General features: G+C 45.6%; 2 protein-coding genes and 1 pseudogene across 2 annotated transcripts; 2 read left to right on the top strand and 1 right to left on the bottom strand.

Annotated features, from left to right (window-relative positions):
• Positions 1-1,181: 1,181 nt before the first annotated feature.
• On the top strand, positions 1,182-4,244 carry LOC133924612 (UDP-glycosyltransferase 82A1-like). The gene is made up of 2 exons (XM_062370226.1): positions 1,182-1,841; positions 3,125-4,244. The coding sequence occupies exons 1-2, from the start codon at positions 1,355-1,357 to the stop codon at positions 4,123-4,125; spliced, it is 1,488 nt and encodes a 495-aa protein (XP_062226210.1). The 5' UTR covers positions 1,182-1,354; the 3' UTR covers positions 4,126-4,244.
• Positions 4,245-11,838: 7,594 nt separating this feature from the next.
• LOC133923580 (uncharacterized) lies at positions 11,839-12,362 on the top strand (annotated as a pseudogene).
• Positions 12,363-17,617: 5,255 nt separating this feature from the next.
• Positions 17,618-18,491, bottom strand: LOC133923579 (two-component response regulator ORR5). The gene is made up of 5 exons (XM_062368859.1): positions 18,308-18,491; positions 18,167-18,213; positions 18,008-18,085; positions 17,822-17,892; positions 17,618-17,705 (listed from the first exon to the last, which is right to left on the bottom strand). The coding sequence occupies exons 1-5, from the start codon at positions 18,429-18,431 to the stop codon at positions 17,618-17,620; spliced, it is 408 nt and encodes a 135-aa protein (XP_062224843.1). The 5' UTR covers positions 18,432-18,491.
• Between the last annotated feature and the right edge of the window lie 7,679 nt (positions 18,492-26,170).

Below are 26,170 nucleotides of genomic sequence, written 5' to 3'. Positions count from 1 at the left end.
TTTGACATCCTTATGCTTCTCGATCCGCCAAGTCCCTGCTCAACAAATATATTACTCTGTTAAAAAAAAAATGTTTTCTCATCTGCTGTTTTGAATGGCTACACTGCACGGCCTACAGCCCTACACCAGGAGCGACTATATATATACATGATTTTGCATGCAGATGATGTTACTCTTTGCAACCAACGGTGGTCGGCACGCAGTGGTGCCTGAGCAAATGAGCACATCCGAACTCCGACCACATAATCTGGCAATTTACCGTGCCCAGCAAAAGCGAAAAGGTGAGCTCCGTCTCACCTGGCAAGAACGCAATTCGATCGCACCTGTGGACTGCAGTCCTGCGGGCGATGGCACGCGTAGTGGCTCGCTATTTTAAGTTGACGCATCGAGCTCGCCGATCCTCGTTAGCAGCGACGGAGTTTAGATCAAAATTAGGGGGACGTAGGAGGAGCCACAGACTAACTTGGTCACCACAACGCTCCGCCTTTGCTCCTTAGCATGTCCGCCTCGTGGGAAATGCCCCGCACATATGCAGAACAGAAACATGATTACTGCATGTCTGGAGTGGCTCAGTCACTGCGTGTTAAGGTGTTTTTGCACAACCTAATACGTTGCAGTGAAGATGTGAACAGATGGCTCGAGAAATTCTATGACAGCAAACTAGGCCAAAGTTCCGAGCAACCTGCAGCTAGAATTCGCAAGGAAACAACCTTGGCGGCTTGACCACCCACATAATCGAACGAGTCATTTACATGTCGGCATAGACGTGATCACCGCATGAATCACGCTCTCGACCACAGGCGCTGTAAAAGGAGTCACACAGTATAGAGCCATCCCGGCATGGGCGGATCCACTGGCGCACCTGGGAGCCCCTCTAAGTCCCTTCTTTAATTTTTGGGCATGAAACGAGAAGAAGAGGAGAAAAAAAGAAACATGAAAAGTCTGCTAGTTTATGGCTACTGATCCGCGAGTGCATCCCTGTCAGCTACTAGCGGCGAACGCTCTACGGGCCTACGGGGACGCGCGACCAATCTTCGAATCACTGGGAACGACACGGACGCTGTGCTGCACGACGCCCTGCCTGACGTGCATGTATGTGAACCCGTGCCCCAGCTGGCCTTCGCATCGAGCGAACCTCAAACTCCTCTGGAAAAGGTGACGCTTACGCTTGTGGTAAGCAAACGGGTAAGTGAGGGAACCAGCGGGGCAGTGGCGCGGCGAAGCCCACCGCGGACGGCTATAAAACTTCGCGCGCGATGGGTTCGTTAGCTCGCCGAGTCCCAGACCGCGCAGGTCTAACACAAGCGGAGGACGACGTAGCCATTTACAGGCCTCTATCGCGACGTCCGTGAGCATGGGGGCCGATGCAGTGATGATCCAGCCCACCGTGCTCCTCGTGCCGTTCCCGGCGCAGGGCCACGTCACGCCCATGCTGCACCTGGCGCGCGACCTCGCCGCGCACGGCGTCGCGGCCACCGTCGCCGTCCCGGACTTCATCCACCGCCGCATCGCCGGTCTCGCAGACGCCGGCGGCTGCGGCGTGGCGCTCGCGTCCATCCCCAGCGGCATCACGGAGGACGCCGGCGCTGGCGACGATACCCCGGGGTTCGGTGCCATCGCGCACGCCATGGAGCACCACATGCCCGCGCACCTGGAGCGCATGCTGACGCGCGGCCGGCCCATCGCCTGCGTCGTCGTCGACGTGCTGGCCTCGTGGGCCGTTCCCGTGGCCGCGCGGTGCGGCGTGCCGGCCGCCGGGTTCTGGCCCGCGATGCTCGCCAGCTACCGCGTCGTGGCGGCCATCCCGGAGCTCATCGAGAAGGGGCTCATCTCCGAATCTGGTATGAATTATGTTATCGCATTCGCACACGCGCGCTTACAGCTCCCTTGTTCCGAGTCGTTGCACCGGACATGCAACATGCCAGAGTTGACCTTGCGCTCGATGAAACCAAAAACCAATAATAATATGCTCCTTGTAGTCCATATGCTTGGCATGGCAGCCAATAGGGTTACATGCATGCATTCCGCGCGCTGCAACAACTGTTAGTAATACGATGTTCGAGATTCTTTTGGATAGTGCGGGGAGGCATGATCCTAAATCATAGGCTCCACGCTCCAGGCAGTGTGCGATGCGTCATGCGATAGCTTCCTCTCATGCATCGCTTATTTTGGTCCCTCTCAAGTCATACCCAACAAACTAGTACTATCCTAATGCTCTGGATCCGATCCATCTGCCGCGGCTGGGCCAGCTCCACATTTTTTTTCCCACTATTTTTTAGCTGCACCTCGTCGTGCATTTTCAGCTCGGTTTCGGCCCAGCAGGATCATCTCGCATCTCGCAAAGTTGACTTCATCTCCATCGGCAGTCGACACGTGATATGTTCCTTCCTTTCCACTTCCAGTTCCTCCATGATGTTTCCCCCCCCCCCCCCCCTCCAAAAGCCAGTTTCAGTATGACGTGGCAAGATATGCAATACATCTGCACATTGATCCGGGGTAGATAATAAAGAATAACTAGGGCCTGAGTTCGTGTTATAAAAAAGAAGCCAAATACAGAAATCTTCACGCCCCTTTTCGAGCATTTTTCTTTGCTGGTGCTTGGTGGCCATGTGCTCGCCGAAAGAAACTAGTTAAAATGAGCTGTATCTTTTTCGTTAAATGGGGAGTTCTGGATAATCTTCCTATAATGGCACGGGATGTGCACTTCAGCACTTGGCAACTGGGCGGAAGACGACAAGATGGCTTGTCCTCCCCGGGCGATTGGTCCAGCAGTAAACACGTACAGCGATGTGACGGCGACTGGCAACTCTATCGGTCGATGGAATGGAGCTAGCTGGTGGCTGGCTTGCATGGTGAAGCATCCCCAGTCACCACGTCGGGTGATGGATAGCCCTTCGTACGTGTCGGTGCCTGCGTCGTCCGAGAGCCTGGTCTAGTGCGTGCCGTGTCGACACGCGCGAGTCATAGCATCATCACGAATCCACCATCGAGTGAGTTGCATATACGGACATGTACTTTGCTACGTACATAGAACCTTGGAGGAATAATCTTCTACTGCTATTAATTATATATGCACTTGCCGCGTAATGTTTCCCTGAACGAACTGCTGGTTTCTGTCGTGAAGGTACACCTATCTCGTCGAATCAATACGACATGGAGGACCAGATGATCCGAGGGCTCCAGATTCTGCCGGCACAGGTGGAGCTGCGCACCAAGGAGCTGCCGTGGCTCGTCGGCGACAATGCCACCCAGAAATCGAGGTTCGCCTTCTGGCTCCAGACCTTGCACCGCTCGAGGAGCTTCCGGTGGGTCCTCGTCAACTCCTTCCCGGGCGAGGCTGGGTGTGCCGCCGCGGCCGACGAGGACGTGCAGCGCCCCGCACGGCAGGGCCCGCAGATCCTCCCGGTAGGACCGGCGTTGCTACCCGGCATCAGCAGCGCCGAGTTCACGAAACAGCAGCAACCGTGCAGCAAGAACCCCAGCATGTGGCGCGCGGACTCGACCTGCATCGGGTGGCTGGACGCGCAGCGCGCCGGGTCGGTGGTGTACGTCTCGTTCGGCAGCTGGGTCGGGCCGATCGGTCCCGACAAGATCCGCGAACTGGCGCTGGGGCTGGAGGCCACGGGCCGCCCGTTCCTGTGGGCGCTCAAGAGGGACCCCTCGTGGCGCGCCGGCCTCCCCAACGGGTTCGCCGAGCGCGCCGCCGCCACCGGGCGCGGCAAGGTGGTGGACTGGGCGCCGCAGGAGGACGTGCTCAGGCACGGCGCCGTCGGGTGCTACCTCACGCACTGCGGCTGGAACTCCACCGTCGAGGCCATACAGCACGGGGTGCGGCTGCTGTGCTACCCCGTGTCCGGGGACCAGTTCATCAACTGCGCGTACATCACCGGCCTGTGGAAGATCGGGCTCAAGCTCGGCAGCATGAGAAGGGACGACGTGAAGGGCTGCATCGGGAAGATCATGGAAGGCGACGAGGGGAGGCGCCTGCAGGAGAAGGTCACTGCGTTGCGTGGGAAAGTCGTGACGGCGGAGGCGAGGCGCTCGGCGGACAGGAACGTCAGGTCTTTCGTGGACGAGATTAAGAGAGATCACCCGCTGTTGATGCAAATATACAGCGTATTGTAGTGATCCACGTGAACGTACATGTACATTACCTTTTTTTTCTTCACCATGAAAATGGTTACGATCCATGTTAACAAAATTTACGATCTATCGCCAAATTTCATCTTAGCAAGGTTGAACAATTCGTTTGTGAGAGATTCTCGTAACCACCTTGTCCCTTATATTTGGGAAACTAAAATTCCTCTTATAAGATCAAAGTATTTCTTTGGTTTCTGGGACAGAATGCCTGTTTGACTAAAGACAACTTGCTTCAGCACAATTGGATTGGGGATGTGACCTGTACTTTATGTACCCATCTTGAAACCTGTCTTTTTTTCTACGAGAGTCGAATTTTCGCCGGTTTTCTACTGGTCTACTTTGAAAATATTTTAGAGTGCGAAACAGGAGTCGAATTCCCGCTAGCTAGCTCCCTCTACCTACAGAGTTTTGCCACTGTACTTTATGTACCCATCTTGAAACCTGTTCTCTTCTCTTCTTTTTCTTATGCCCCATTGTTAAGTATGTTGGGGGGATTGTGGCACTTTGTATTGATGCTGATACGATTCCAAATTCTTTTCATCAATACCTTTCCTGGATTAGAAATTATTTGCTTAACGGACAGTCTTTCTATGTGATTGGATTGGCTTCAATATGCTGGTCAACCTGGAAAGTTAGAAATAAGGCTTGCTTCGAAAACAAATTGATTCATGACCCGAGTGAGATAGTTTATTATGCTTGTTCTTTTCTCAAAATTTAGGAGATCTGTTGAAAGATATGAGCAAGCAAGAATTATTGCATAGTGCTCAGGGCCTTCTTCAGACGGTAACTCAGATACTTGCTGCTCAACAACAATGCTCCCGGGAGATACTTAGCTGGAAGAAGATCGGGTGCAAGATGATGCTGATAGGGCCTCATGCAGTTTTACATATCGTCCGTGTTGCGGCTTGATGTCACCCGAACTTCTGTGATCTCAACTATGTCTTGTTTGTTTTGTTTGGCCGATGACATGTATGGGTAGTCAAACTTTTAGTCTCATCTATCGTCTCCTTTTGATTAGTTTGTTCTGGTAGCATTCGGTACTCTATTTGCACTTTCCCTATGTGCTGGCCGTTTTTGTTGTAAAAAGACTTAATTCCGTTATGCTATAATCGAAAGGGTTTTCCCGTGCTAAAAAAAAAGCAAAATGAAATCAAGGGATTGCGACAAAAATCTCAGTGCCATGTTCTCAGGACACCTGATCATCCTTGCACTCGTCAGCAAAAGATGCGAGGGCGTGCGCAATTCGATAGAAAATGCAACGTAACGAATTGGAACCAGCTACTCCATCCGCTAAAAAATAGTATACGTATTTTTTAGAAAAATCAAATTTTATACACTTTGATTAATATTTAATTAAGTTATAAGAATATCTAATGTATAAAAATTATATAACTATATTCACAATCAAAAAATTATTTTACATTATATAGTTTATGTAGCTATAAATAATATATTTTATGAGAAAATTTTAATTAAAATCTAACTTTAAAAACGAGTAAAAAATATGATTACTATTTTTAAAGGATGGAGTACTAGGCAAATACAAAGTGCCACGTTTTCGGCATGCAGTACCTGTAGAAATCATGCAGGATTAAACAGAGCAAAACAAAATGTACTTTCTGAATCTGACTCTCCGGTCGGCACGATAAAAAGAAACGAAACAAAAGGTACTGCCCCTGAAGGCCTGAACACGAGCCAGACTCTCAATTTGCTTCCTTCAGAGCTCAATTTTCACCGATCTGGTTCTTGGGGACGTGTATCGTTGCAACTGGATTCTTGCGTCTCCCCGACAGGAAATTCGGCCGCCGATGGCCGATAGCTGCATTTCCATTCCACGCACATGGACGAATCAGCCGTGAAAACTGCAGTACTGGCCAGTGCGTGCGGAATAGGATCGCATGCAGCAGGCGTTTGGACGTGGCACGCCATTTCCACCTTTAGCTACTCAACAAATCAGCACGTCGGGTGCGCACGAACGCGACCTTATCGGTCCAGAGTTTGATCTCAAACATGCACCTTCATTTAAAGTTTTTAATGCAGGTCCCGAGAAAGGGACTTGGGTGTAAAAAAAATCAGCACGTCGGGTACACGTTAGAATGTGATCGATGATGATCCTTTGAGAGAAGATCGGTGCTTGGCCGATGCGTCCAAATGGCTGCGAAAAGGGTCGCCGGAGTGGGCTGCCTCTGAAGGCCGAAAAGTGAAAATGACTCTGAATGAGGGGGCACTTGTGATTGTTGAGAGCATCAAGTGGCAGGTGCCAAAAAGTCTGATGGCCGGTAGTGCAGCAGCAGGGGATGGTGATGCGCGCAGGTGATCCATTGTACCCCGGGCTGCCACGACGAGAGATCGCGGACGTTTTTCCATGTGCCCACAGCCGGCCACCACTAGCAAGTTGCCCAGGCAGTCAGCAGGACCGGGGCCGTATATTCTGCCACCATGGATTGTCAGGAACCAGAACGTAGACGGATCCTGGCCGTACGATCTTCCTTTCCATCGTCTTCATGATTCTCGGGATCAGACGTGGGCAAAGCTCGGCGCCACATGCGCGATTGTTGTGTCGGGCCGGGCCGGGCGGGTAGACCATGGCCCGAAATGAACTGGTTCTAGCCCTCCTTTTCTCTGCTTCTCAATAAGGCCTACTGACCTTCAATTGAAGGGGAGCGGGTGCCACGTTCGAGCCCGCCTAAAACTAATGTTCAGAAGGGGAGCGGGCGCCACATGTGCGGTTGTGTCAGGCCGAGCCGGGTGGGTAGACCACGGCCCAAGGAGACTAGTTAAATATATTCGTGTATTGCAATGATAGCAATTTTTTTTCACAAAGCAATATATTTGACCGAATACCACATAATAGGCTACAATAGAAGATTACCTTGCACCCACAACATTTATGCTCTGTAATTTCCAAATGATGCATGGGCACTTGGGCAAAGAAAATATTCAAGACATGAACATATGGATACAAGGTAGTTCATGGTAATTGAATTTAAAGGGCCACCATTCATGACATCCTAAAGATCACATGCACCTAATATTTCACAGAGTGATGTGAGTCCGAGCATTTACTTTTCTGGTACTCCAGTAGATCTATAATAAAAATGGTAATTTTGGAGCAGTTTTGCCAATAGGAGAATTTTACTCAAACACGATTATTTTGACTACGGATGAAGAGACGACTGCACGCCCATGACATTATCAGGTGAAGTCAGAGGATCCCTATCCCCTCCACCTCTGCTGGCTAGCAGTCGTAGGGACTCCGTTCAACCTAGCTGCCCCTCCTCCATCCTCCCTCCCTCAATCACATCTACGAGGGAAGGCTACAACATCAAGCCACCGTGCCGCAAGCACGCAGCTAGAGATCTGGTGTTGCCTTCCTCTCCTCCTAACCTCTCTCCCAGAAACTACGACGTCCACTACAAATCCAACGAGGAAATGACAAGACGATGCCCTATGACATGGCCGACACCCTTCGAGCCCTCTTCTTCGCAGCTCGTCTGCACGCTTCACACGGTAGGGAAAGAACTTTTCAACTAACCCACCCACTAGCCAACACAAGGCAGTTGACTAAGTTTATAAGAGAACAATGAAAAAGTAGCTACCTAGAGGGGAAAAATACTTAACATTACTGTAGCAGGAAAGGCAACGGCCGCATTTTAGCCTGAGAGTTTGTTTGTTCTGGCTTTTGCTTCTGCCTTCTCTGCTGCCAGAAGTCAGAACAAATAGGATTTTAAAAAGTGGCTTCTGAAGAAACCAGAAACTTGCTTATAAAAAAAAATATGAACTTTAGTTGAGAACCTAGCCAAGAGTAGTTTTTCTGAGAAGTTATGAGCTAAAAAGTTAAAAAATTATTATAAAAACTAATAACTAAAATCTAAAAACAGCTTTTAAAAAAGAAAGCCCAATTTTTCACATATGCCAAAATCAAAAGCAACAAACAAACATGTCCTAAGTCCGATTGCTCACTTCCTGACAAATACGCTGAACAAACTTTGATACATGGGACGATCCTCTTTTGAAGACATAATCATTTATTTCATTCCATCTATGCCGGATGATGAGGATTATCGCAACGGCTCAGAGGGCAGCACATCAAGCAAACAAAAATGCAACAAATGATGAAACATTTTTGGCACTTGCTTCCAATACATCCTACAAACAAACAATACGTAAGTAATTTTAGCAATCCGATATACTCACTCAGCGTGCATTCAGCAACAAGAACATAGAAACACAGGGTCCTTAAGTGTACAACATCCTAAGAATACACGAGTAATAGAATTGATAATCATAATCTCACTAAAATTTATGGTTTCAACATAGTATCTGCACTATACTGTAAGCTTATTGCAGAGAGGCCGCACAGTAAATGGTGGTTTTCTGGTTATTTTACAATGAAGAGAGAACGCAGTTAGAGAACATATAAAATGAGACTACTACACACACAACGGGCCTAGGTTCATTGCTTATTGAATAATTGCTTGGTAAGAAAAAAGGAACGACCGATAGTTGGGTGGCAGCTTCCATCTGAAGATTATCTCCACACAACACAAAGCACATACTCAAATTAAATAAATGTGATCAGAATGAAACAGAACATGCTGCATTGGTGTTAAGAAAGAACGATATGATCAAGCTACGAAGAAAAATTGAGCATATCAAGACCATGCTCTTAATTAGAATTCATTGTTTTTTCTTACCTACATAAAGAATCATTGTTTTTCTTCCATACAGGGCCAGAGCATACGTGAGTGCAAATCAATATAATGGAAATAAACTATCCTTCTACTGCTCTAATCCACCTGCCCATGAAAATTCTATTGATCAACCACAAAAATAGCAGCTGACAATTGCAAACCTTAACTTCAAATCTTTAGTTTGATATTGCATCACTACTTCTAGAACATTCTTCATTTGATAAGATGATAATAAAGCTCCTAAAAGGTAGAAGGCCTAGAAAGAAGCTTATATAGCAAATGAGAAAAATGAACAATTTAGGGGCAGGGAATTGGTAATTGAGGGAGTTGCAGCTATTCTTTTTTATCAATTCGTACCCCAACAGCACAAGTGATATATGCATTTTAGCTTTAAAACATCACCAAGTTCTCCTGTAGGTAAGAAGCAAAGTGCAAACATCTGTTTCACTAAAATTTTAAGTGACTTGACATCTATACATCTCCGAAATTCATAATCTATTCATATGGAGTTGGACGAAAAATAATACATACGCAAAACACACCATTGAGCCCTTCAGGTAAAAAGTACAGATACCAAACCCTGAGTTCAAAAGCAAAGAGCTAAATCAGCACGACCACTGATTCTGTATAAATATGTGCTTAAATGGCACTGACACATAGGCAATGCTTAAGAGAATTACCTTATCATAAAAAAAATACAAATTAACGTTCAGATTGAATTGCAGAACAAACCCAAAGCCAATCCATGTTCTTGTTGTCAAAGCCAACCCGTCTGGTATGGGCTCTCAAGAACATTAATAGTTCACAACTCAGAAGAGAGAAAAAAAAGAATATATTGACGGCATGTTCATCTATTGGTAATTCTATCGAGCACAGGGCGTGCATCAATTATAGGTGTACCTGATTTGAAGATGCCCCTAATCGTCATGGAGTCAGGCGGATTGGTGTGGAGGCGTCATTTGTGGAGCCACCGCTGATCGTCGTAGAGGAGGCGTCCACATACTGCAGCTGATCGCAGTTGAAGAGGTTGTCACTCAGGCCACCGGCGACGTAGACGCGGTGGGTACAATGGAGAGGAGAATACTGGGGGAGGGAAACTTGCCTGATGCAGCCGGGAGGATTGCGTGGACTGACCAAAGGAGCGAGCGAGGGAGGTGAGGCTCGTGCCGCCGGCGGTGTCCTGCAGGGGAGGAAAGCACGAGCGAGGGAGGTGAGTCTCGTGCTAGCGGTGGCGTCCTATGGGAAGGAAGGCGCGGGCGAGGGAAGTGAGGCTCGTGCAAGCCACGTTGTCCTTCAAGGGAGGAAGGGGCGGGGCCATCGGATGAAAAGGTGAGTGAAGAGGGTGGATGGATTAGGGGTGGGCATGGATTCAGGTGGTGTGAGATCTATTGAGATTTTTTTAAGTAGCAGAGATAGTGTATATAACGGTATCTCGTTTTATTGATATACTAAAATTTTTACAAATCTTTTCTATGCTCTTTGCTAAATGTCCTAGCTTTTCTTTAGGTCCATTTATCATCACGATGTGATTGAATTTCTTTTTCCCCCTCTTCTAAGAGCTGCAATTGGATTTTTTTTGCGTAAATTACTGTTGACATCAAGGACCAGTGGGTATTTGAGCTTCAACTAAGGTTGTCAAAATCGCAGATTCTAAATTAGACCGGATACTTGATGGTAAGATCATAAGTCGTTGAATCGACATAAAATCTAATATTCCATATGATTCTATATATATATATATATATATATATATATACACACACACACACACATACACACACACACACATTTCAATTCCTTGTGTTATTCAAGAGAAATTTTATTGCTTATATGACCATTTGGCACCTAGTTTTAATATAGTTGGTATTTAATCTCCTTGGCCAACTTAGACGTGGAACCCCTGGTCCATGGACTCAACCTAGCCACCATTGAACACAGCACCGTCCTCAACCTTACCTCGTTAGTCTACCATGTATTATATGTTTCAAAACAAAAGCCATGTATTATATGTTTCAAGGAGGGCATGCATGTAGTATGTAAAAAAACTAAGGACACACCGAAGTATGCGGTTCAGTCCCTGTTGTTATTGGTTATGATCTTGACTAACTGCAAACCATAAGAACGAGGCCACGGTTGATCGAGAGAGTGGTTGTGATCGGTCAGTCAATAACTGACTCAACGGCTTGATCCCAGATTACATAAGCCTATAAGAAAGAGTCCTGACGCTACAGAAAGATGATGGGTATTTGAGTTAGTGTGTTCATGTTAGTTAGCACTAACTAAACCTTAATGATAAAGGGGTGGCTCAGAGTGACTTGAAGGCCAAGCCGATCGCCGATTGTCTGTACCGGCAACCTCCCTGTTCATGGCGCTGCAAGAAGGAGAAGCTCGGCAATGATCCCACACTAACAACACACGCCTGCATCAAGCAAGCACAAGGTCTTCCCAGCCCATCGAGGCATCTTGCAATTGAGTTAGTAATGATCTTCAGCTGTTTATGTTCATTAGGCTAATGATTCTATCGAATTAACTCAAATTTAGCTCTAACGCCCGTTAGGCCTCTCTCAATGTTCCGCCTTGACTTATGTCTTAGGTATTAATTAAGTGTTTATCTAAGAAAAATCTGATGTGGTAAGCAATTTAAATAGAAGAGAGAATAAGTTTATTTCTTATGAAAAACACTAGTTATTTGAGTAATTCTAGACAACTATGAGACAATTAATTGTCTTAGGAGACTTAAAAAACTAGAAACATATATACATGTATTGTAAGTTTATTTTTTAATATTAATATCTTACTCTTTCTTCTTTTAGACATCAGCTAAGACATAAGATATTGAGAGTGGTCTTACTGCGTAAACCCAACATGAACCAGCGCTACATGTCACTGCCGCCACGGTGGAGCAAAAGATAAGCTGATAAGGTAACAGTAATATCTTGAGGACTTGAGCGCCACTGCGCAGCCTACTAGCTCAATCTCTGCTCCACTGCACAGCCCGAAGATCATGGCGAGAGCTTGCAACTACGCCCTGAGGCTGCTCCCGAACCCGATCCCGAAGCTGCGCCAGATGCAGAAACCTCGCCGTTCACGCGCAGCTTCCGACTGAAGACGACGCTTACGCAACCTTGCCACCGAAGAAAGTGCGAGTCACACAGGTGCATGGTGTTCACGATGAGTCCACGATGATTTGTTTGGATGATCCGTGTCAGCTCATTGTGTGCTACTTGTCTCAATCCAGAGCCCTCGAAGGAGCCGCCGGAGGGGAACTGGCGGCGCGCGGCAGAGCCTGGTCTCCATCGGGACGTCGTGCGGCGGAAGGGATCAGTGGAGCAGCGACTTCGACCTGACGCTGCGGCAGCTGCACCTGGACCAACTCGTCGAAGACGGGCAGAGGGACGCTGGTGTCCTCGTGCAACTTCTAGTTCAGCAGGTAATTGCCTCGGCTCACGGCATGAGTGCTCGTTCGCTTCTAAAGTTTCAGACTTAACTACAGAAGTTTTATGGTCCTTGGAAAGGTACCGAGAGGTACCAAAACTACAACTTGAGTTTGTTACCGTAGATATAGTACCTCTTAAGTTACAATCGGTGGTTATTCTTTGTACGGATGATTAAAAAGCTCTGTTCATTTGCAAGCTTTTCCGTTCAGGCTCAACTGTCAATCTGACCAAACAAAGCCCAACCTTGTGCCTGTCAGTGAAGCCCAAAACTCCCACAAGGCCTAATTACATGTTTCTGTTTGGGCCTCCATTTCTGTCATTTGTTAGGCCCAATGAAAATGCGGCCCATCACAAACGCTCGCACCGGCCAGCGCCTCCGGTGCGGCGGCGCCCGACCGAGCCAAAATGCACCGGCACCGATGGGCGATGCCACCGTTCCCCGCCCAACATCGAATCTCCTGCCGACTGGAGTCCGGTCCCCACTGGCGACGCGCAAATTTTGGTCCCTGCAAGAGGATCAGTTTCGAAGTATGTTGGCAATGGGAGGAGGAACCGGCGGCACGCAGAATTCGGGATAGAGAGGGTCTTACCATCTCTCCCGTCCAATCTCGATGGCACTATGGCAAGATCTCTAATTCCTAAGGTCGGATTCCCTCAATAAAGTGCATTTTTCTCTCTATTTTTCTAGAGAAAATAGAGAAAATAAAGTGGCAATCCTCCCAAGATCGGAAACTAGAATATACTTTTTTTTTTACTTTTTTCTTTTGGTAAAATATAAATTACTAGATTGGCAAATAGGAAAATCCAAAGAAAAATCAGGGAACCAAAGTGGTGTTTTAGCTCTAATTTAGAGGGAATCCTTCAGATGAAGCACAGAAAGCCAGCTTCTTTATAAGGGCTCGGGAGGAATCAGGTACGTTTGCGTTTAGCTTCTGATTGCTGCAATCAGATTGCACATATGCAATCCTCCGATTCCATAGACGTTTTTTTTTTACACCGGTTCCTCCTAGGTCTCCTTTAGAGACCTTTTAACGAGGTGTAAATCCGAGGTTTGAATCCTGAACCGTTAAAAACGTGTCCTTGCGTCTTACCGGTGAGCCACGTGCTTGTTTGCCGATTCCATAGCTGTTAACCGCACGTTTGTTCCGAAATTTGAATTCTATCAGATTAGATAGATAGACCCTATCTAGAGATCTGGAAAATTTGCAATCATGCGTCACATAGTTATCAACTGTATCTAAGAATGAACTCTTAAGAAACCTGTACCTAACAAAAGAAAATCTTAATTCACAGTAGATGAAATATGGATTATTATGAAAACTAGATATTGGGCCAGCAATAGGCCACCAAATCTGGCCCAATCCCACCCAGACTTGAAACAAACTTGGTCCTTCGCCCTCATGGACTCACCATGGAAATCACTGAACCAAATATGGTTGGGCCGCATGATGCTCAGGGGTGGTCGGTACTTCAAGGACCGTCCAGGGTGGACGGTGTTTCAGTACCGACTACATGTAATGTTTATTAATTTGATAAGTAGTTATTTATGTTAAGATTTATTTAGTTTTATTTATATTTCTTAAAGTCTAAGTGGTAGTTGATAAAAATCTTTTAGGTAAAATTGCTTAGTCATATTTTTGGAATGTTGAAAAGTGTCATATACATGTTTAGTGGATATATGCAATGGTGATGATGAACTTGTTTCAGTAACATAGAACCCCAGAACTTGGCAAGGAGTTGGTTTGATAATGATGGTTCATGTGGTGGGTTTGTGGATACATTTCAAGAAAAGGTGTTAGATTTTGTTGGTTATTTCCCTATTGGATAGTCTTTGCTCAAGTGTCACATATATGGACCGGTTCGAGGAGCAACAACCTAAGAAATACCGTTCAAACACGAGGCCGATACGGGTAAGGCTTAGCATATCAATTAGACACCTGACTGGTATTTATTGGGGTACTAGGACCTAATTGATGGACAATGCTTTGTAGTGATCTCTTGGTGGCACACCACTGGTGTGTGTTAAGTGTCTAGTTAACACAGCAACATGGATATCATGACTCGTGGCTAAAAGTTGGCTAACCTCTGCAGAGTGTAAAACTATTATAACAGTCGTGCTCTCGATTATGAGAGACTTGGATCCTTATTTAATTAGATGGTTATGGTATAATACAGGGATACAAGTTGGTTATGGTTTATGGGATGGTTAACCTTGGATGGTTTGTTATCGGGTTGTTGGGGTATATTCACTTAACAACTGTTTAATGTTTTTGAATTACATTATTGTTTTCTTTACTTGCACTTACACAAATATACCACGTATTAGACTATTTTTATAGTAAGCATATATATCATTATCTTTCCCGCGCTTGCTGAGCGCGTCATGTGCTCATACATGCTATTTTTTCTATACCATGCGACACGTGTGGTGCTGCTCAGTGAGTGAAGATGTTGAAGATTACCAATACGAGGTTCTGACATTCTAGGCGTGTGTCCCCTGGTCGGTTGCTTGCGGTGTACAACCACATATTCAGATAATGGATGAATGAGCTGACCGAGATTCCCTGCGGTCTGACGACCAGGGGGCAGCCACGTAGACTTGCCACGTGAGCTTCCCACAGTTTGACCGACATATCCCGCGGTCTGACCGCCACAGCGCAGAGGCTCCACTTAAGGAAGTCAACCAACTCTCTCACACTCTCACTCTCACTCACTCCTTCACCCACACCGAGAGAGAAACCACCTCGACGTGCACGACGACCGGAGATTGACGGAGAAGACTTCCTCAAGCTTCCCAAAGGCTTCATCGAGCTCATCCCCTTCACCCTCGTCATTGGTGAAATTTTCGCACGAGTTCATCCACCTTAAGCTCCAAACCACTTCGGGGTCCGATCTCCAAATTGGAGCTTTCCCGGAGTAATCCCCTCTAATAGAAAGCTTATCTACACCAAGGTGAGACACCCCCTACCGATTCTCTATCATTCTTAAGCTTGAGTCGATCTCCATGTCGTTTAGACCTAAGTTTAACCCTAGCCTTGGGCTTATCCATGGAGTTTTTTGACTTTAGCTTGATGAATATTGTCCAAATCACTTTAGAAGCACTCCACTAATCTCATAGAATATTTGGTGCCCTTCGTGGTCGAAGGTTTCGCTATAGCCTTCGTCGGCGGCCTCGTAAAGTGGCATCGGTAGGGTCTTGCGTTCAGACCGCTAGGCGTCAAAACCTTCTGCGGGGCGACGGTCAGACCGCCAGCCCTTCAAGGTTGTATGTACTTAGGTTATCTTGTCCGGGGTTTCAAACTTCGGAACCCTAATCTACTACGTAAGAAACCAGTAAAGACGACACCACATTAGTGACAGTTCCTCAACACATGTCACTAATGTCCTATTAGTGACAGATCCAATAAGGATGTGTCACTAATAATCCTTCTGATCGGGACCAGATATAAACCCGTAATTGATGATAATAGTGATGGGTCAAGTTGTGACCCGTCACTGATGACAAGTTCATTAGTGACGGGTCGTACTAGATCAGTCATTAGTGATGGTCAAGTTGTGATCTGTCACTAATGACTAGGTTATTAGTGACGGATCGTCTTAGGTCAGTCATTAATGACGGGTCAAATTATAACACGTCATTAATGATAAGGTCATCAGTTACGGATCGTCCTAAGCCAGCTATTAGTGACGGGTCAAGTTGTGACCCGTCACTAATGTCTAGATCATTAATGACGGGTCATCGTAGACCAGTCATTAGTGACGGATCACAACTTGACCCGTCACTAATGATCCACTCATTAGTGACAGGTCATCCTATACCAGTCATTAATAATGTGTCAACTTATAATCTGTCACTAATAACCAAGTCGAAGTCTGTATACAAAAGTTGAGGAGAAACGGATGTAACTTTTTGTTAGATGTCTGTAGAGTCAAAAAATATCGAAATTGGAATCCGTATACAAAAGTTATGCTCGTATTACCGAATGCACTCCGGTTCACCTATTAAATTATAACACTCGATAAAATTTGGCAAAATTAATCATTAGTGACGAGTTAGTTATGACGTGTGACTTTCGGTAAAAAAGGTTAAAATGATAAAATATCCAATTTTTATCACAACTACATGATACCAGAAGTGGTAAGTTAACTATACACGCGAGGAGGAGGTCGTGGGTTCGATTTTCATAGAACGCAAACTTGAAAACAATGTGAAAAATATATGGCTTGTGAGACATATGTGATGGACCTGCGTTGAGATGGCTCAGATAAAAAAAATATTTTTTAAAATTTTTTCGTGTCAAAAAATTTAAAAAATATTCATCGATTATTAGTGATAGATTAAGATTACAACCCGTTACTAATATTCAGTAATTAGTAACGGATCAAAGTTATGACCCGTCACTAATGACCTGTGACCCATCATTAATGAACTATCATTAGTGATGTGATAAGAATCACGGGTACGAGATCCCTCACTAATACCGATTATCACCCATCACTTATGATTTAATGATTTTTTTTCATGTTGTGATCATTTGGTGGCAAATTTATAAGTCTGGATGATAAATTTATTACTACTCACCAACTGAAAGTAGTAAAAAGTTAAATGCCTCTAAATAAATATTCATATGCGACGTTGTCTATATCTGACTCTGCCACCTATTTAATCTATATTAATTTATATTCTATTTATAATAGAGACTATCCAGATATGTATATGTACTATCTTATGTGACTCTAATTCTAATAAATAAATGTGAAACACCATCCTTGTGCGACTCTAATTCCGATAAAAAATGTAATATAGAATATATTATCGGTGATATCGTCCGATCCAATTACACAACTAAGTCTTGAGTTTGTTACTCCCACGGCTCGTGTACTGCGTCTGCTCGCACGTGAGATCGATATAACAGGACATGTTTATTGCCAGGACTAGAGAAACAGTGCGGTCGTGGAGTGTGGACCTGCTCCACGTAAATGAAGCAAACCTCATGCCGAGGCCAACACTTAAAAAGCAAAGTTCAGTTCGACCGAACAAACTCATGCATTGAAAGTGAAACGTGCAGGGGAACAGAACATATTTTTACTACTGAACTGAACATACTTCCAACCAGTCACAGAGTACTTCTACCAGAACACTAACACGACAAAGGGGAAAATGAGAGAAAGTGAAGCTAAATACACAAGTCCCATAGCCTAGATTATACGAGCCCCAATGCTGCATGAACACATACATAACTTGGAATCCTGCTGCTACGACTAGCCTACTACTACTCCAAGCCTCCAAAACACTGGATTCACACATGCTTGCCGGAGCATGCTCCTCTGCCGCCGTGGCCGTGCTCACCGGAGGACGCGGCTGCACAGGCGCGACACATCGGACGGGCGGACAGGCTTCAGCAGGAAATCCTCTGCTCCTTCCTCCAAGCACCTGACGAACCATGCAAAAACATGTCAAGGAAGCAGAAAATAATCTGCTACCACTAAACAAGCATGAAACATGTCAGTGCTTGGACATGAGTAAAAATACGACGCAGATCTACTGACCTGTTGATCCTGGTCGGCACGTTCTCCGAGGACATGATCACTACGGGGATCTCCTTCAGCCTGGAGGACTCCTGCATGCGTGCCATTCCGTTGCAACCACAAAATTTAAGTGATTTATGCATGAATGATATACTACTGCTAACGAATTGCTGGAAGAAAACAATGGCGACTGTGTCATGTACGTACCTTGACCTTCTTGAGGAGCTCATATCCAGTCATCTCCGGCATCCAGTAGTCGGTGATGATCATGCTCACATTGGGCTCCTGCAACCCAAGAACACGTTAGAACCCCGCAAAGGAAAAAAAATCCAAGAGAGAATGGTGAAGGTTCAGCAAGACACGTACCGAGCCAAGCAACTCCAGTGCCCTCTTCCCGCTGTCCACGGCCGTCACTGCATGCATGGAAACGCGAAAAGCTTCACGTTTCAAGAACAAAACCACAAGGTAGTAGAAGAACTTCCGCCACGGGATCGACTGCTTACTCACCGCGGAACTGAGAGCTCCTGAGGATGCTGGCGAGAACGGCGCGGTCGACCGAGCTGTCGTCCACCGCGAGGACGTGAGGCGCCGGCGCGCTCCCCTCTCCGCCGAGACCCTTGCAGCTCGCCATCGATCTCCTCGATCTCTCGCTCACTCGCAGGCCAAGAAAACAAAGGGAACACTGCTACCTAGTACCACCCCTCAAATGGGCTGTGATGTGGTGCGAGTATGAAAGGCAATGGTCGATGTGAGCACGTCACAAGCCTCTCGGCGGAGGTGGGGTTTTATAGAGGTGAGGTCACTCATCACATGGGACTGTTGGAAGGTGGAGAGACCCAAACTCTTTTAAGAAAGAGAGAGACGCACACAGAGACAGAGAGCCAGAGAGGGGAGGAGATCACGAGGCAGCGGCAGCCGAGAGATATCGCGGCGCCAGGCATAGGTAGATAGTAGTAGCTAGTGAATCTAAAGGATACGGCCCGCGCCGCGGATCGGATACGGCCGGATCCGGGCTGTCCCAGCGTCCCAGGGTGTGGTATGACGCGCCGCGCGTGCGGCGCAGTGGATCCGGCCGGTCGGCCGGGCAAAAGCTGGCGCGGCGCGACGCATGCACAGCAGAGGCGATCGAAGCGGCCACCCCCAAAACGAAATCTTTTGTCGCTGCAAACAGGAGTGCAGTGCAGGTATTAACTGCATTCCTGCCTGTGATGGCTCTGCATCGGCGCCACCGTAACTTTCTTGCCACCGTACCTCGTCTCTTAAATAAGATCCAATTTATTTCAGCTTGTAATTACTAGCTTATGATTTAAGTATCTGCAGCGAATCACTATTTAGCTAGTGATGATCTAGCAATTCGTATTTCACTAACTTCTACAAATTTTACAATCAAATTTCTTACGATATAAAATTTATAAACTATTTTTTACCTCTTTAACTAAAACAAACATATCCTAATTTCTATTGCAGGATCGACCACTGCACTGCTTCGTCTACCCCTGTTTGCCCTCCCTCTCTCTGTTCATCGCTCAATGCTCCATAATCATGCAGTACACTGTACACCGTATGGAGTACTGCCCTGCCAGCTCTCAAAAACGTACTGTGCAGCACATCAGAACATTTACAGTACGTACCTTAAGGTGGTCTTTAGTTGAGTGCACGAGCACGAGCACGAGCCTGTATTTGACGGTTCGCGACAAGGTCTCATCCCTACATTTAGAAACTTGAATAATCCATTGTCCAACATAAGGTCAAATTCCAAGCATATTCTCCTCGGATTCTAAATCAGTACGCCAAAATCGGTGACACAAAAAATAGTGGTCTTTTGTTGCTAAAAAACCTAAAAAAAATTGTATGTGCTTCACCGTTCATGTGCAACTCATTTAATTGGATTCATCAAAAAAGCTGGTGTAGAAATCAAACTAAAATTCTCAAAAAATACTACTTTTATAACTTCTAATAATTGTTAGGACCTCAAATAAATTCCTAAAAATCTAGAAAAATTTACCAATATTCATCTTATGTGATACAATAATTTTTAAAATTATTTCCAACATTAGGTTATATGGTGAAAAAGTGAGTTCATTTGTAATGCTCTATTTATATGCATTTTTATCATTTCATTTGTTAATAAAAAATATATAAAAATTTATTTATGTAAAATAATTATGTTATACATGGATATAATACACTAATTTTAAACAACTAAACACGTTACGGTCGAAAATGATCGAAAAGGCTAAAACCATTTTCAGTTTCACTTTTTTTTTTTTGCGGAAGTGATATCGAAAAGATAGCTCAGAAATGAACATGGCAACGGTATTACAGAAATATCGAAAACGATGATGTTGGAAATATGACGGTATCAAGCGGTGATCGATAACTCATATCCGATATACCGACCTGTAGCTCACGAAGCATACATCTCAAACGGCATGATCGGTGAAGTCACCCATGACTTCATGATATAATGACAATACGAGTTAAAACACATCTCATACGAATATATAATAAAAGGATAAGACACATTTAACATACGAATATATAATAAAAGGATAAGACATATTTAATATGATAAACATAAATCCATAACACGTACGAATATATGAGGACAAGTTCTAATGTTAAACATAAGTACATAGTTCACATCTCACAACTCACAAGTGCAAGTCACATACGTAATACAGGCATACCCATAGACATAGACACAGAATAAAGTCTGAACCAAAATGACATAGTTTGATGGTCACACATGAAGTCTAAATGCTTGAACCAAAAAGACACATAAACTTAGACATAGTTTCACAGAATAATAATTGACATAGCAGCAACTAAAATGACACAAGTCTGAAGCAAAAGATAGCCATCTTTCATTTTTTTTTCTTCATTGTCTTTGCTGGCCTATAGTTGAAACTCTGACCCATCATCATCATTATCACCTGCTAAGTCTTCCTCTTCATCCTGTAGTTTTGTAAACAATAATTCAATTAATTTTCAGTATGGAAACATGTCTTTTTGCATTAGTATGAAGGAAAAATATAAGTGAGAACTACCAGCTAGTTGTCTAGCAAGACTTTGCATAAGTAAGAAGGAAATATAGAAGTGAAAACTAGAAGCTAGCTGTCCAGCAATAATTTGCACATTCAGATCAAGAAACTAGGTGAAAAGGATAGACGTTGTACCTCAAGCTATAGATTTTCAACACCATCTTCAAGAGCATCAATTTCAATGAGCAATAAAGAAACTTCAGGAGAATCTATAATGAAAAGGCAGCTACATTAGCAAATTGGTAATTACTTCTTGCACAACTAGAACTAAGAACCTATTCTGATTTTTACCTTTTCTTGCTACATCTATCCAATCTTTGGTGCAAATCAGTGCTTGTACCATCTACGGATCAATACTGCTACGATAGGGATCAATAACATGACCATTAACACTAACAGCAGATTCAGAAGCTATAGTTGAAACTCATGGCCAACACATCACGAGCAAGCAGGCACAGAATAGGATGTTCATCCTTTTGACGCTTCCACCATGATAGAACATCAAATGTATTCTGATTGGCTTTAGTAAACCTTAATGGTGGTTCTGCAAAGTATTTCTCCAAGTCATTTGCAACATCATCATTAGGCCCATGTGTGTCATATAGAAAGTCATCAAGTTCGTCACCATACTCTCCATAAATTGATCTACTGCAGATGAAGTAGCTGCTGCATTGCTCTTTGAAGATTATGGTTTAGTAGAACTAGAAGCATAGTGTCGGTGTATTAGGAACCAGGGGTCCCTGAATCCCGAGACCGGGCCGGTCATCCGCCACATGTCACCATCCCGCGAGGTCCACCCTGCAGGATAAGAAAAAACTAAGTCCCGGGGGAAGGTGCTCGGGGCCGTAGCCTCTAGGTTCCCGAGCACCCCAGTTCCCCAATGATCCGCAGAGTCCAAGTACCGGGAAGGAAGTGCTCGGGAGGTTTCTCACTTATCTCCGAGTACTGTAGTCCCCCGATGATCCAAACACCGAAGTGCTTGGGAGAGAGTGCTCGGGGCTGCACTTGGCAGCCCCCGAGGACTCGGTTCCCCGAAGGTCTCACCCAAGTACTCGGGAGAGAGTGCTCGGGGCTGCACGTGGCAGCCCCCGAGGACTCGGTTCCCCGAAGGTCCCACCGAAGTGCTCGGGAGAGAGTGCTCGGGGCTGCACGTGGCAGCCCCCGAGGACTCGGTTCCCCGAAGGTCTCACCCAAGTACTCGGGAGAGAGTGCTCGGGGCTGCACGTGGCAGCCCCCGAGGACTCGGTTCCCCGAAGGTCCCACCGAAGTTCTCGGGAGAGAGTGCTCGGGGCTGCACGTGGCAGCCCCCGAGGACTCGGTTCCCCGAAGGTCTCACCGAAGTGCTCGGGAGAGAGGGCTCGGGGCTGCACGTGGCAGCCCCCGAGGACTCGGTTCCCCGAAGGTTCACGCAAGATCGTCCGACGACCCGAAGGGTCCCATCGTCGGGGTGTCAGCCAGTCAAAGGCCCAATGCCGCATTTAATAGGCACGCGCGGCCTGACATCCTGACATTCTCAGCTGCCCACGCCCCAGTGTCAGACTCTGCCATGCACTGGCAGGGGAGCGTGGGTCCATTAAATGCACGGGTCCCGTCCCGTTTCATCCGGGTGCCTCGGGATAACGTTGCCAGAATCGAAGCGCTCCGCCTGCCACCCTGCCCTGGCAGAAGAACAAGACAGGGTGGGCGCACCGGGCACCTCTGAGGCTGCCCGGTGGGCCCCCTTAATGGCGCCCGAGGGCATCCACAGTGGCGTCTGGTCGGATGCGCGCCGTATTTTTCCACCGCCCCTGTCACTTCGCCAAGACGGAATGATGACGCCTTTCTCCGTGGCACCTTGGCACTGGCACCCCCTCTTTCCCATTCAGGATATGTCGAGGTCGGCGCGCCTATAAAAGGAAAGGATGAAGAACACGTAAAAAGGGAGACCATAAGAAGAAAAAGAAAGAGGACGCAGACGCTCGAACCAGCTCAAGCCAAGCTAGAACACGAGAGCCTCAAGCTCTCAGTAAGTGGCTCTCTCTTGTAACCAGATACATCCTTGAAGAATTCCCTTCAAGGACAGATATAACACTCACACAGGAGTAGGGTGTTACGCTCCCGTGTGGCCCGAACCTGTCTAAACCCCGGTGCACCCATCTTTCTCGCACTAGGACGATCATCTCCCACCAGCCACTGCATTTATTTCCGTTTCCCGCTTATTTCCCAAAACAAGCTCGTTCAGGATCACCCCCCCGGCCGAATCTCTAAAAGGGGGTCTCTCGGGATCCCTGCGATAGGAGTTCACCCTCCGACACATAGCATTAACACACTTGAAGAAATCCTCCCATTGTAATGGAGATCCCTTCATAGCTAGTACAAATACCCTAATATTCTTAATAGAAGATGCAATGACACTCATACCATCCTTAGCAACCAAATTGAGGATGTTATTGGCACATCTCACATGAAAGAACTACCCATCACAGATTAATGGGCTATGCATCTTGAGGTCTTTAATAACATCTTTAAAAACAACTTCATTAGCAGTAACATTGTTTAGAGTCAAAGAAAACATCTTCTTTTCGATGTACCTCTTCAACATGCATGAACTAAGGATATGAGACATATTCTCACTAGTATGCCAACCTGGGGCATGTAAGAAATTCACAATTCTCTTCTGCATACGTCAATCCTCATCTACCCAATGCACAGTGACACATATACCCCTTGTTCTGATTTGAGGTCCATATATCCATTGTTGCACTCAAGCGACATGGAACGGTTTTAAAATATGCATACGACTTTTCCTTTTCTTTCAAATAGATGTCCATAAGTTCTTTTCTAGCTGTGACACGAGACTTGATAGGAAAGCTAGGATGCATAGATTTTATCCAATCAACAAGATACTTGTGCTCAACTATGTTGAATGGATACTCATGCATAATAATTGCAGTGTAGAACTTCCTCAAACTTACTTCTTAATCATATTTGTATGGTTTAACAATAGTAATGCCTTTCTCGGGATCAGTTTCTAATTTGAGTTGCTACTGGCTTTTAACAATAATGTGATAGTGCTTCAAATGAGTCCAAAACCCCCGTGGTTCCTCAATTACTCTCAACCTGCTTGCTGGTTTTGTTATTCCAACCTTTGAACTTGCATTGTGCCCACAACTGCTCAACCTGCTTACCATTCTCGTCCACTGTTATAATATACTTGTTGAAATACTGCCATACATATGATGTGCACTTCTTCTGTCGTTTGGCAGGAGGGTGTCCATCATTATCCAGGTCCGCATCTATTGCATCATCTGCATTTTCACCCGAAGTGCCACTTCCACTAGTGCCAATTGTTGGGACTACATTAGCATCACTTGGTTCTAATTGCCTCTTAGCTGAAGAAGATGATACTATAGCAGGTGTTGCGGATAATGCAGACACACCAAGACTCGTATTTGCACTTTCACTTGTAGCTGGTGCAACCACCAATTGCTTCTGACTTCCTATAAAACAAAATGAAAATGAAAAATGTCCAGTCTTCAGTCATTCAAGAAATGCTAATGCAGTAGCTTACTAGTCTACTTCAGTCATTCAAGAAATGCTAATATTCAGTCTTCTATTCACCAATTGCTTCTGACTTTGATTACCAAGTATCCTACTCCTAGTCTAAATAAGGCATGATGTTCATTGTTCACTACATTTGCAAGAAGGTTAGTAGATTACTAACTACCAAATTGTCCAAGTACTAAATAAACAAGTTCTCCAAGAAAACATGAAGCTCTGCATAAAGTGGGTAGGTGGCAATGTGGCATGCCTACTAGGACATGGTGGACTGGTTGCAATTGGCGAGCTCTTAGGGGTGGCCTCGCGAGGCTGGGTCGGCAGTCCCATGAGCCTGTGTCAAGACGGTGTAGATGCTTGTGCTTCTCCTATAGGCGGCATCATTACGTGGAAAGGCAGCGTAGGTGGATGGTGGTGTCGCTGCTGCATGGTGTCATCGTGTCGTGGCGTGGACTCGCTGCGGCGTGCTGTGGTGTCGCTGGCTCACTGTGGTGTGGTGTGGCGTGGCGTGGCATCGCGTCGCGTTGTCAGCTCATGGTGTCAAGCTACCAGGCAGATCTAGTGCCTAGTGACGCGCCAGCGGCACAAGAGCCCGGACGGACGCATGATGGCGCCGGATCCTGGAGAAAAACATGGTGGCGCTGCTAGGGTTTGGAGGGTTTGGATGAGGGCATGAGCCAGGAGAGGTCGAGAGGACCACAAGCACTACTACAAAAAACTATTTTTAGATGTGGGTGGTAAACCATTTACATCGGTGTTTTGCCACCCGCCTCTAGTCGAAGATCTATGAAAATGGACGATTTTCACATGCACAAAATATACCCAATGTGGAAACCGATTATCACAGGCGTTTCATTTAAGGAACCGCCCGTGATAATTCTCATTTTCAGATGCGGTTTCTTAAGTGGACTGCTTGTGATAATTGATCCTCGAATCGATATTTTTTTACCAAAAAAAAGATTTTTTTGACCCAACTAGGCACCCTCGTTGCCGCGACATCGCAAGTCACAAGCCACATGATTTTTCGTGTGAAATACGCATACATTTGGTTGTTGACACTCGAACTCAGAACCTCTTAACTCGCGTGAACCCTCCTTACTATCACACCACATAACTACTAGTGATACTAATAACATATGCAGTCATTTTGATACCTTCTATGTGAAACTTCAAATAATTCTTTGGAAATCTAAATGATTTTGAATGAAAATAAAATCAACTACAAAGTTATAAATCTCGTCGAGGGCTATAATTTTCATATAAAATTTGTCCTCATACAAATCCGTATGAAAAAGTTATGAATTTTTGAAGATAAACTACCATTCATTACCAAAGACGGTTCCTTATATAAATTGTATGTGTAAAACATCATTTTCAGAAACGATTCTTATCTAGAAATGTGATGATTATCATATGTGGTTCACATAAAAAACCACTTGTATAAAATAACCGTATGCGATAATCATCTCATTTCCAAAGGCAGTTCATATAAGAAATCACTTCTAAAATTTGCTTCCACATGCGGCCTAAAACCACAGCCCCCTACCAACTGCTCAGGTGTTTTTTCATATGAGCCTCCTATGGAAAGATAGCTTAGGTGTTCCAATAAATAGTTTTTGTAGTAGTGAATGAGGCAGACTAGCCGGTGGCGATGCTGGTCGCGTCACTCTCACTCGTGAGGGTTGAAGCCGATTTGGCAGCAATGTTGGGCTTGGGCTGATCCGATCGGGAGATGGGTTGGACCGATAGGGTGGCGTCAGATGAATTGTAGGTAATCAGTAATTACCGG

This window comes from Phragmites australis, chromosome 7, assembly GCF_958298935.1.
Source record: "Phragmites australis chromosome 7, lpPhrAust1.1, whole genome shotgun sequence".
Lineage (NCBI taxonomy): Eukaryota > Viridiplantae > Streptophyta > Magnoliopsida > Poales > Poaceae > Phragmites > Phragmites australis.
Note: the sequence above shows the minus strand (reverse complement) of the source record. Positions and strands in the feature narration are given on the sequence as shown.